The following is an 11,821-nucleotide window of genomic DNA, read 5'->3' as shown; positions in this document are numbered from 1 at the left end:
CTTAGGAGTTTTAAAGATTTCAGGGCCTATTTGATAAGTTAGCAGGACATATTTTCACCAGTGATCGGAAAGTTGTATGAAGAACCATTTATTAACTTATTTACAACATATGCCTTCATGCCGTATACCATAATAGCTTCAATTAAAATGGATTTTCAACATATTAGTGCTGAGCTGATAGTTTCCAGATTGTGCAAGAGAGTAACTTTAAATCAAGCTACCAAGAAGTAGATGAACATTCTGGTGTTGATACTAACTATTTTTGGAATTTTTTTACATTTTTATGATCAATAAGTGTCAGGAATAAACTACACTTGATAAGAAACCAGCAGCATGTGACTCAGTGAAGCAAGGAAAAACTATTTAAAAATGTGTGAAGAACTTGGGAGAAATCCTGGAACAAATCGAATATTTAAGAAATGAAATTTTATAGAGAATCCAGATGTGATGACACAGAAAATGATATAACCATATTTGTCAAACGTTTGAGTGTAATTATCATGTATAACACCAATTTACAAGAAGATTTTTTACATTAGATGTTATTAAAGCAGTCAAAAGGATTTCAGAAGCTGGTGCTAGATGAATTAATGAGATAGTTTACCGAAGAGTACTTTAGAATATTCTATGAAGAAAGAGGATTTTCAGGTCAATACCATAATTATTGTGCTCTTAACATATACTTCCAAGAAATATTCACTAAAGGACACAGTTGCTGTAATTTGTATGTGTTTTTTTTTAATGCTCTGATTATGTTTTTATTTATGTCTGTTTAATTAATGCTCTTGAGAAGAAATGAAATTTTTTGTAAGACAAGAGAACCTACCGAAGTAAGGAAAAATTATTAAAAAATACATGAAGAACTTGAGAGAAATGCTGGAACAAATCGAATATTTAAAAATGAAAAAAGGAAATTTTATAGAGAATCTAGATGGGTTGACATAGAAAATGGTATAACCATATTTGTCAAACGTTTGAGTGTAATTATCATGGATAACACCAATTTACAAGAAGACTTTTTAGATTACGATGCATGTTATTAAAGCAATCAAAATGACTTCAGAAGCTGGTGCTAGATGAGTTACATGAGTTTACCGACCAGTACTTTAGAATGTTCTATGAAGAAAGATGATTCACAACTTGATACCATAACATTGTGATATCATTAACAAATATTCAATACAATGCACAGTTGCTATAACGTTTATGTGTTTCTTTTTATGTTTTTCTATTTAGGTCTGTATAATGGATACTGTTGAGGAGAATGATTTCTTGTAAGACCATAAAACCTAAACGAAATATATACCAGAAATTCCATATAAAAAATGTATTACTTATGTGCAGTATTTACCATTCCTATCTGAATTCCTTTATCTTAAATCCTTTAAATTAATCCTCGGTCATTATGAACAATGTTGGCTAATTAGTTCAGAACTAATTGAACAGGTATTATATTGCCTAGAGAAATTTGTTATCGATTGCTTCATTAAGTTTAAAAATCACTAATTTGTTTTACGGTGAAATTTGACTAAAATCATAACTTATTCTCGAAGGTCTAATACAGGTATTGTTTACTACAACCTGGTTGCAAATACAATGTTTTTATTTGAATAAAAGTCACGTAGACGTTGACACGTTGTTTTGATTAATATGATGATCCCATATCTCTTAAACTATTCTTATCAATCCTACTGAATAACTATTTAAACTAAACAATATTATCTTTTTACTGACAATGATTTAATGGTGCTCCAAAAATAAATATCAACATATTTACCTAGAAAATTTGAAAGAGTTATATATATTGTAATAGATAATGATGACTATAGAAATTTTAAATCTAATTAGATAATTGAACAAATATTAATATTATATTAATAGAAAAAACTTGCTATTTTCTGTATTACTCAATTACGGAAAAACCAAGATCATCTTTTACTTACGCTTTCAAAGTCGCGTTATTCTGTGTTTAATTGAATGATATTGAATAATTTAAATTCGTTGAATAACTTCAGATAGAGGCTAAATTAATTGAAGAAGGGTCAAAGGCGACGTTTTATGAACCTGAATCATCTCCTAACGCATCTAGCGATCGGATTCCCAGAGCGATGCGTTTAAAATCCGAAACGTTTCACTAATTGGGAGACTAATCTATCTTAAGTTCTATAAAATGTGTAATTTGTGATAAACAACGATAAGAGTTAAATACTTATTCTCTGTAGCAAGTACAATAGACGACATAGTATATTAACTCGGCATTGTCAGGAACGTCTTTATTTTGTAAAGCACGTGTTTTTTTTCTTGTGCGTTAATATACAATTAAAAATCGTGTACCATCAATAACGCACTCTTATCACACGTTGTTTATTAATCGCTGCCGAAATATTACTTTTCGTTTCTTTTTATTTCAATTAAAACCACATTGTTAGTCGTTCTAGTGAAGTCAGAGAAGTACGATCAGTTAAATACATTGTGTAATTTAGCTAGTTAAGGTTTTATTAATACTTCAAAGCCGTGTGCTAGCGATGGTGTGTTAGTGACCAATATTTTGAAGGATTATGTGATTTTATCTTATTTTTAATACCGAATCAAATCATAATGGTAGGTAAATCTCATCAATTTTTTTATTTTTCATTATATCAACAAGATAACGTAGATAAATATTAAAATTCGCATAGTATTTGATGGGTGTGATACTTAATAAACGTTAATTTCAGTTTTGAATAAGCGAGAAATGTTGCATTTGAGGTTTGGATTAGTAATTTTAACAGCATTGTGGTTGATGATAATTTGCATCTCGAAAACTAGTTCGAACTGTGGCAATCAAAAATGCAAAACAGTACGAATACATGGGCTAAAATCATCTGATTGTTTTGGTATGGATTGGAAGGAATTTCCGAAATGTCTTTCGTCTGACGTTGAAGTAAGCTTTTTTTTAACATTCAAGCATATCCTGAGAGATTCTTTTTGTAAATAATGTTTTATATAACAAGTTTAACGATAATTAGCCTATAGAAAATTAGTCGAATGATGAGTTTTATTAACAAAAGACTCTTAATGGATCTATTGTACGTAATACACAATAACAAGTACAGTATTTGGTAATTGCATAATGATTTAACGTACACAACGTTCCCTTTTTGGTGATACATTGATTATTTATTTTTCTAGGTCATTGATTTATCTTACAATCGTATAAGAAAAATAAGCAGATCGGATTTTCAGAAACATTCACACCTAAAATACTTGTACTTAGCTGATAATCTTATCACAAAAATTGAAGATGATACTCTAGCTGACTTGGGGAAACTAGAAACATTGGATTTGTCTCTGAATGGTCTAGGAAAAATTCCACCAGGAATATTTCAACTGCCGTCTTTAAAGATGTTATACTTAAGTAAAAATACGAATTTAAATATATCTGAAACAATCGACACAGTACGTCCCATAACTAGTCCCATTACGAAGCTTGATATTAGTCAAATTACATCAGAAAATGAATCAAGGGATTTTCCGAACTTTGGAGAAATGCCATTTTTAGCTATTCTTAACATATCTGGTGAGAATCATTCTTTCAAAATATTTTAAAACCATAATCATTGAATTCAATTTTAAGGAAACCAGTTTAATTATTTAATGCCGAAACATTTTGCCGGCCTGTGTAATCTAGAGCTGTTGGATAACAAAAATGTGACGACAAGTTTCAAATCTTATTGTGATTGTTTGGACTTGAACAAATGGTTGGAAGAAAGAAACGTAAAATTTACACAGTTCCATTGTTACGGACAACACCAAGGTATTTGATAAGTATTTATCGTTTTTAGTCTTTAGTATATCGGTTGTTTCAGATAAGAGTTCAATCAGGTCACAGTTTTATTTATAAATGATTCTTTTGTCTCGATAACACGTCTATTTTCTCAGATAGATTTTTAACATCTATTTTGATTTTTTGTCTTAGCCAATAATATATATTTTATGTTGTATTATTTGATTTCAGATTGTTTAAATCGCAGTATCGATCAGACTGACTTGGACACATACACCAACTGCCTAAAACAAAAGGATCACCTTCAACAAATTAAAATTTTTTCCGTAGTTGGTATTGTTATAGCTGTTTTTTTAATAATATTGATTGTAATTAGCGTTATTTTATATAAACGTTATCAAAAGAGAAAACAAAGAAATGCCTCGGTTAAAATGACAGTTGCTTGGCAATCAGGTAGACATTTACTCCGTTGAAAACATAAAGAAGGATGGCGTCTTAGGAACTTGTGTGATATCTAGGTTGTAAGTTATATGCAGCTTGTCTTTAAATATTCCCATATATTTAAGAAAACAGTATTTTTTTGTTAAATTAGATGTTATTTTTGATCAAAATCAAGTATGTAGCAATGTAGCTCTCTACTACATCGAAATTTTTAGCGATGAACATTCAATTGACTTAGCTGATGTACAAATTATATTAAACATTGCTATACTTATTATTATATCCACATCTTTAACTTTTCATTATTTTGTTGATAGTTGAGATTCTTTAAGTTTGAGACTTTTATTTTTAATTTGCTTATATTTATTTTGGAATAAAATATTATTAATTATACATAGTTGTTTTAATTATTTGTAATTTATCAATAAAGTTTAAATCCCCTATAGAAAGAAGTTGTGATATTATAGAATTTAATATAATTCCACTACAGAACTAAATATGTAAAATAGTTATGAAAAATATAAAATTATAAACAGTACATACAATCATGTATCAAATTGTGAGTGATATCAGGTGATTAAAATATTAATGTAAATATTGTTACCTTGTTATACATCTTCATTTAATTTTCAAAGATGCGCTGATAATGATTTTGAACTTCAGCGCAGCATAAGCTTTACGAAAAAATACACTTCACTACTTAATCACTTTAAAACGATTTTACTTCGTTGAAATTTTCTACTCTGTGTAATTAATACATAGTATTAATATTTTTCAATTTAATTCAACATTACGAACTTATTTTGACAATATATAACGAAAATTAGAGGTCAAAAAATAGAGACCTACCAAATACATTTCGTACATATGAAACCCCATTACATATTTCATCAAATATTACTATTAGAACTTTATTCTATAAATATTTCTTGTAATTTTCATTGATAATATGAATAATATGAATGACTATATTCAACAAGTGAATTTATTTTATACATACAATTTTTTTTTTGTTGAAATTAATTGTAATACAATAACTCTCTATAGCTTCTTTGATACATAGAGCTCCATGAAACAAAAGAAAATGTTAGTTTTGTTGAAAACTTGATGATTAGTTTGACAGCCATTACCGTACTAGAAGTTAGTGATATAGCAGTGGAAAAATGGATTTAAGCAGTATAAATGCTAATAATGTGCATCAACTTGCCGTTCATCAAATTGAACAGATTATTAGTTGCTTATTTTCTGCAGAAGAATGGTCGAATATGTCACAGTTCGAAAAAACTCGTTATAGAATCTTATTCGTTGTGTACATACAAACTCCAGAATTTCGTAAGATTATTATATTAAGCAGAGTTTTTTTTTTCACAAAAAACTTTTACTTTCATTTATACAGAGAGAACAAAGACACTGGAGGAATTTATCAAAGAAAAAACGGGCCCGCCACCTGAAGCCCTTTCTGAACTCTACAGAAAAAGGCAGTTTAAAGAAGAGAATGTATCCGATAGTGAAGATTCCTCTTTCAAGGTGCCCTCAGCACCAAAAAAGAAATGCGTCGGAAATGTGTATACAGAACATGAACTATATTCTTCTACTGGTACTTTTTTGGCACCTAAAAGGCAAACGGTTCCATACACCGAAGAAATACCATCAACCAGTGGATTGCAGGGAAGACGTGATGCAGATAAAACTGAAAGTGTCATAGCAGGTCCAAATCAATTTCGATATAATATTTCTATTCCAGATTAGACTTTTAGATTCCAGCTATATCATCGAGTTATGAGTTATTTATATATATATTTTTTACTTTCAGGTATCGAAATGATGGAGATTGATAGCTCTGACGAAGATTCTTAATAATGTTTATTGTTTTCTTAAAATAGATATCGGTTAAGTGTTACATTTAATTTTAGTTAGACGGTACCATCTAGTTTTCTTTTAATTATAAGTAATAAGTCTATAGTATATATAAAATAGCGTGAAGATTTAGAGCAGAGTATCATCCAATATGAAATTATAAAGATGACCTAATATGTCGTATTTTAAGTTGGAACCTGATATCGTCCAACAAAGGAAAGTATCATCAACACGAAACACTACACCACAATTAAGATGAATTATTACCGATAACTTTTATTATCCTGTATTTTAGGTTAAACTATAAAGCACGAAAACATACACTTATATAAAATAATCAATATCATCGATCATTTCACAACAAGGACATTAAGAAATACCTGCCGGAGTTTTTTTGAAGTATAACCTTGTTAACATTTTGATTTGGTACTAAATATTTGTCATTTTCAGTTGGCTAACCTGCAACCTCCCTCTAAGCAGTACGCCATATTGCCTGCCCCTTATGGTATCAGAAATAGATTCGTTTCGAATTTTAATCTATTTTTCACTTTAAAAAATGGAATTCTGCGACGTGACACCACAAAATGTTCATACCCTTACTGCTCAGCAGATCGATCATATAATAAAACCACTATTTATGCCGGATGAATGGGAATATATGTCTCCGTTCGACAGACAACGCTACAGGTTCTTTTTCGTCCTTTACGTTTCAACTGAAGATCGTAAGTCGTAACTTGTTGATATGTACAGTGATTTTAAGAAATAATCGTACATTCTTTTCGCATAGGTGAGCGCTATGCTCTTCCCGAGTACCTACGAATAAAAAGAACCCAGTTTATGACCCACTTAAATCAACCACCGGTTCTTCGCATTGTTCAGTCCCCAACCGATCTTCTAGTCGAACGTCATATTCAGTTCATACCTACGCCCCCACTAACATATGTTGAGGTCCAAACAGAAGTCGACGTAGACAGCAACGTAACATGGGGTTATAGCGGGCTTGATGAGGCACATATATTCCCAGAGCCGAATAACAATGACAATTTGGATAACGCCTAAGAGTAAATTTATATTCATTGTACTAAAACGTTTTTCTATTTCAGAATAGTACAACAAAGCAACAGCTTCACTATGTATTTTTAATATATGTAACTTAAATTTAAATAATTCGTATAATGTAAAAATTTAATAAAAGTCGTTCTACATAATATATCCGTTTATGATTTTTGCTTAGTATTAAATAAACGATCTAGCGTTATCACTAGGGTACGCCGTGATGCATGCAGATACATGCAACGACATAACAATCGAAGCGACATCTAGATCGATCCTTTGCAACTTTTCAGTTTATGATAGTTATTCAAGTGGGTGCCTCGCTTTCTTGCGTTATAATGGATTTGAGCCACATAATACCCAGTAATATCCATGAGCTTTCTAGCGACGAAATAGAAAGTATTATATCGAAGATATTTACGCCAGAGATGTGGTCGAGATGGGGTCGTTTTGATAAAGAACGTTATAAGTTCTTTTTCAGAATGTACATACATAATAACGATATTCGTAAGTTATAACGTTAAAGTTGTTGATGATTTTATCATTCACTGCCCTCGGTAGGTCAAGCTTATAGTTTGGAAGACTTTCTGAAGGAGAAAAGGGAACAATTCATGATGTATCCCAGAAATGAATATACCTTCGATGGTAAACACATTTCACGAGTTCGTATTAAGAAGAAAAGAAAGATAAGATTTGAAGATGCTATTGCAAACTACGTTAGGACATATCATCGTAAGACGTTAGGCAATTAAGTTGTTACATTTTGTAAATTTTGTTTGTTGTTTTGTTACATTTTGTGTTTATTATGAAAGTAATGAATCTTTAATAAAATATTTTCTTATAAATACGCAATTTATTATTGTATGATACCCCGTTCTTTTTGCCCGACAATATGAAATAATAAATTCCTTCAATTACTAGAAAGTTAAAATTAAAGACAATCTCTAACATCGGATATTATGAATAAGATGTAGACAGCGCCCCCCCAAAGCGCAGGTGTCGGAAATTCGAACTAAAACACGACATTTTAGTTCCTGCTGGCTGATGCGTTATTTCATCAAATTATTAAAACGGGAATTTGGAGGGAAAACACTTTAAAAATTAGATCCGTAAGCCCTTATTTCACAGTAAATACGAATTTGTGGCGGTTAATTATCGATAATTTTATAATTATTACATACAAAACAGGTCGGTCATTGGTGTTGACTCGGTATCCATGGTAACAATTGCGCATCTCGTTCTTTTCTTTTGACTCCATCGTCAGTTCGGTTGTGTTTGTTCGAGCTCTTCGAAATTATCATGGATATCAGCGAAGTAAATGCAGAGAACGTGGATTACTTAACTTTTGAGGAGTTAAGGTCTGTCGTTCGGCAATTATTTACGGAAAATGAGTGGGAACATTCGAGTGAATTAAATAAAACCCGTTATGCACTGTTGTTCTCGGCTTACATCAAATTCGAAGGATTTAGTAAGTGAATTTTCATAATTTAATCAATAATCTATACTATTATTACATATTTTTTATCATTAGGACAATATTACACGTTAGAACAGTTCGTTAAAGGAGATACGTTGAAGTTCACCCTGCCCATTCCAGATAGATTCAGCCTTCCTACCCACAGAGATATCGGTCGGCCATTTTATGGACCTAGACGCCGTAAGTTATAAGATACAACTTATCACTGTTTATATTAAGAGTTTGTTAAATATTTAACGATATTAGGACTTGGGATTCATTTTGAAAGATTTTTTGTGAATTTCCATCGTTTATGACAACTTGTCCGGAAAAGGCACCTCTTTCTGGGCTCTTTTTATTCGTATGCACTCGGGAAGAGCATAGCGCTCACTTATGCGAAAAGAATGTACGATTATTTCTTAAAATCATCTCAACATAAGGCATAAATTATATATATATATTGTTATATACATTTGTTACTAGTCGTTGCCGACTGTTGTCGATATGTGTCTTGTACCACATCTAAGAATATAGCTGAACATACCTTTTGTAGCTTCAAAGGCTTTTTCAGTTATATCTATATCTTTTTTTTTTCTGTCGAAAAGAGCCAGAAGCTACTATTACGTCACAAGATATCAGAAGGGATGAGAGAGGTGATGTCGCTGAAGAAACTGCTAGTACTATTGAGACAAGAGGCAGAGATGGACAATCTCAAGAACGTGAAGGTAACTTACGTTGTTAACATTTAGAGTAAACTAATACAGAACGACTATTGAACATTAATTAGGTCGCACACAGGAAAACATCGATAATGGAGGGGAAAGGCAACACGTACCATTACCTAGAGCCGAGAGTATACCACAGAACATAGCGACAGGATCTCATCAATCAGCCCAGATGATCTATGGAACTAATATCCAAGGCAAATATTTTAGAGATTGATTTGGTCGCTTTATTTAATTGAATATATTTATAGAATATCGACACAGAACCCCCATTCCAGTAGCCCAAATAGAGACACTTTACCCATTTTCTAGACGCGATAACGTGGAATATGCCAGCCACATTGATATAACTGGAAGACCACCAGCAGGTGCCCCAAATTATCCCGCGTACGATGACAGACTAATTACCAGAACCAAGCGTGGTAATAATAGTTTGATTCCAATTTGTCTCGACAGTATATAACTGTTATATTGTAGGCTACAGATATGCTTCACCACATCCCTTAAGACGAGAGCAACAAATCGGGAATTATGAAGGTTCAGGTCCTATGAGGAACTTGACAAGAAGTGAGACTTACGGTTGGCAACGCCAGAGAAGCCCTAGAAGCACGAGAGGTAACACACATATATTTTTTTTCTTGAGGTATTTAAATATTTTTTAAAATTTATTACATCTTAGATTAGATATGTTTTAGTACAATCTTAATTTACAAATTAATTATTACTGTTCTGTTGAACTTGAAACAGCAGTGAACCCACGTCATCTGAATTGATGTCGCGGTTGCTGCATCAACTCTGGGATTTAGTTAATTTAACTTTGACATACAACAAAATTCCAATCTAGATAAAATAATTAAACAAAAAGTTATCTAATATAATTTATTTTAACATTATAGTACATCTAATGCATATATTATCGAAGAACTTAAAACTACAATTAATTATACACCCACAATAATGTGTAGGTTAGAGGTTTTATTATATTTACATTACACTTTGTTTAAAATCCTTGTCCAAAATAGTATGAGTAGTGTTCTAGGCGCGTTTTTTTGTAGTGGTATCCCCCGAAGGTCTAATCCACCTAATTAACAATTGCATATCTGAGTAATGTATTTTACTTCTATTAGAGAGCATATTTACCTTTAACACTTAGTTCTTGTTTCCTTAGACGCAATGTTTCCTTGTAAACTCATTTTGATATTACTGCGTATCTCCTTAGTTTGTTCTGTTACTACCTGTATACATCTTTCGTGATAAAACTTTTCAATCACTGCATTATCCTTAATACATTTGCCATATTCGCAACACATTATTATTTCTCTATAATACAATTTCCTACAATTAAAGTATATTAATTATATAGTGACCTTTAGTTGTTTTCTCTTTCATCACCCGTGTCTTGGTAATTTAAAGCATTGAATCATAAACCAACTTTCATAAAGTTTTATTCAGTCACTGTCACTTTCAGAATCACTACTCCAGTAAATAACTAAGCCGTTTATTTCCTATCTAACGAAAACTTGCTCACAATTCCACCATTTCTCAATTTCTTTCTCAATATGTTTTATGGAGCTCATCCAAACCGAAGATGTTATAGTCGACAATGTTCCTTTCCATACATCCAAACAGTTTTGGTATGAATATCCTTCTTGATTTGAATGTATGTTGTAATAATTCTTTGCAATACCCCATATCAACTCAACTGAATTAAATATGTAATGAGTAACACATAATATTCAATGGCCATAACGTTCAGCAATCTGATCTACGAGGTATCTTTTCGCAGGATTATTTCTAAAAAAGTAAATTGCAACATAAAATGCAATTAAATATTTTATTTATATTTACTGATTAACAATTTGAAATACCTCATTCTTTAAAATAGTTTCTTCAAAACTTATTTTATGTACTTTAACCTTTGGACTTAAAGGAAAACAATAATTCTGCATGAAGAACTATATGTCTGCAATGAATTATTAATAATTGTTATAACTAACAAAACCTACTTGATAGTCATCACATTATTTACCTTTTTCCATCAGCTTTTGTTGTATTTACACTATATTTATTATCATCTTGCCATGACTGACCCAATATACCATTCTGTAATATCCATGTCCCATCTAAATATACAAATTGATATAATAATTCCTCCTTGACTTTGTTATATGTTTTTAAAAATTGTATTCTTTTAAAAGCAATGTCTGGAGTAAGTTCCATTAAAACCCTTCGTGGGTTATTTTTACACCACTTAAATCCTATATTACCCAACAGTGTATAAAGGGATGTTATACACTCCTCAAATCGCTGCATATCTTTCAGCTTTATGGATACTTTCTAGAATAATTCATTCTCCCTTAAAATAATTGTATTAAATTTTATTTCGATTGAAAAAACTACTTACAGCTTTTATACATTTCGTATATTTAATCTCCAATACAGCTAACCTCAAGCTGATCTTGATTCATCACCCATTTCGCATAAAGACTGTTTATTTTTGGTGAATCTAAGGTTATATTGTTT

At 31.2% G+C, this 11,821-nt stretch overlaps 2 protein-coding genes and 2 long non-coding RNA genes across 5 annotated transcripts; 2 read left to right on the top strand and 2 right to left on the bottom strand.

Moving 5' to 3' along the window:
- Positions 1-2,211: 2,211 nt before the first annotated feature.
- Lapsyn (Leucine-rich repeat activity-regulated protein at synapses) lies at positions 2,212-4,600 on the top strand. 2 transcript variants are annotated; one of them, XM_076406543.1, is made up of 6 exons: positions 2,239-2,601; positions 2,718-2,923; positions 3,172-3,559; positions 3,617-3,796; positions 3,998-4,099; positions 4,171-4,330. In XM_076406543.1, exons 2-6 carry the CDS (start codon positions 2,735-2,737, stop codon positions 4,194-4,196), a joined length of 885 nt encoding a protein of 294 aa, XP_076262658.1. In that variant the 5' UTR covers positions 2,239-2,601; positions 2,718-2,734; the 3' UTR covers positions 4,197-4,330. The 2 variants fall into 2 exon arrangements, with proteins under 2 accessions (XP_076262659.1, XP_076262658.1); XM_076406544.1 differs by having other exon boundaries at positions 2,212-2,601; positions 3,998-4,600.
- A 1,939-nt stretch (positions 4,601-6,539) lies between these two features.
- Positions 6,540-7,188, top strand: LOC143197516 (uncharacterized). The gene is made up of 2 exons (XM_076406051.1): positions 6,540-6,786; positions 6,852-7,188. The coding sequence occupies exons 1-2, from the start codon at positions 6,621-6,623 to the stop codon at positions 7,121-7,123; spliced, it is 438 nt and encodes a 145-aa protein (XP_076262166.1). The 5' UTR covers positions 6,540-6,620; the 3' UTR covers positions 7,124-7,188.
- Positions 7,189-10,163: 2,975 nt separating this feature from the next.
- LOC143197394 (uncharacterized) lies at positions 10,164-10,578 on the bottom strand. The gene is made up of 2 exons (XR_013005997.1): positions 10,439-10,578; positions 10,164-10,379 (listed from the first exon to the last, which is right to left on the bottom strand). It is a non-coding gene; the product is annotated as an uncharacterized LOC143197394 (long non-coding RNA).
- Positions 10,579-10,952: 374 nt separating this feature from the next.
- On the bottom strand, positions 10,953-11,466 carry LOC143197395 (uncharacterized). The gene is made up of 3 exons (XR_013005998.1): positions 11,328-11,466; positions 11,147-11,261; positions 10,953-11,092 (listed from the first exon to the last, which is right to left on the bottom strand). It is a non-coding gene; the product is annotated as an uncharacterized LOC143197395 (long non-coding RNA).
- Positions 11,467-11,821: the final 355 nt, after the last annotated feature.

Source organism: Rhynchophorus ferrugineus, unplaced genomic scaffold (genome assembly GCF_030347505.1).
Source record: "Rhynchophorus ferrugineus isolate W39M unplaced genomic scaffold, kcgeb_rfMv2 rfM5, whole genome shotgun sequence".
NCBI lineage: Eukaryota > Metazoa > Arthropoda > Insecta > Coleoptera > Curculionidae > Rhynchophorus > Rhynchophorus ferrugineus.
This window is presented reverse-complemented; position numbering and strand designations above follow the sequence as displayed.

Coding starts and splice junctions, on each gene's coding strand:
- Lapsyn (XM_076406544.1), top strand. CDS start 2,735: ATGTTGCATTTGAGGTTTGGATTAGTAATTTTAACAGCATTGTGGTTG. Junction 2,924..3,171: donor GTCTTTCGTCTGACGTTGAA/GTAAGCTTTTTT, acceptor TTATTTTTCTAG/GTCATTGATTTATCTTACAA. Junction 3,797..3,997: donor TTGTTACGGACAACACCAAG/GTATTTGATAAG, acceptor ATTTGATTTCAG/ATTGTTTAAATCGCAGTATC.
- LOC143197516 (XM_076406051.1), top strand. CDS start 6,621: ATGGAATTCTGCGACGTGACACCACAAAATGTTCATACCCTTACTGCT. Junction 6,787..6,851: donor TTACGTTTCAACTGAAGATC/GTAAGTCGTAAC, acceptor CTTTTCGCATAG/GTGAGCGCTATGCTCTTCCC.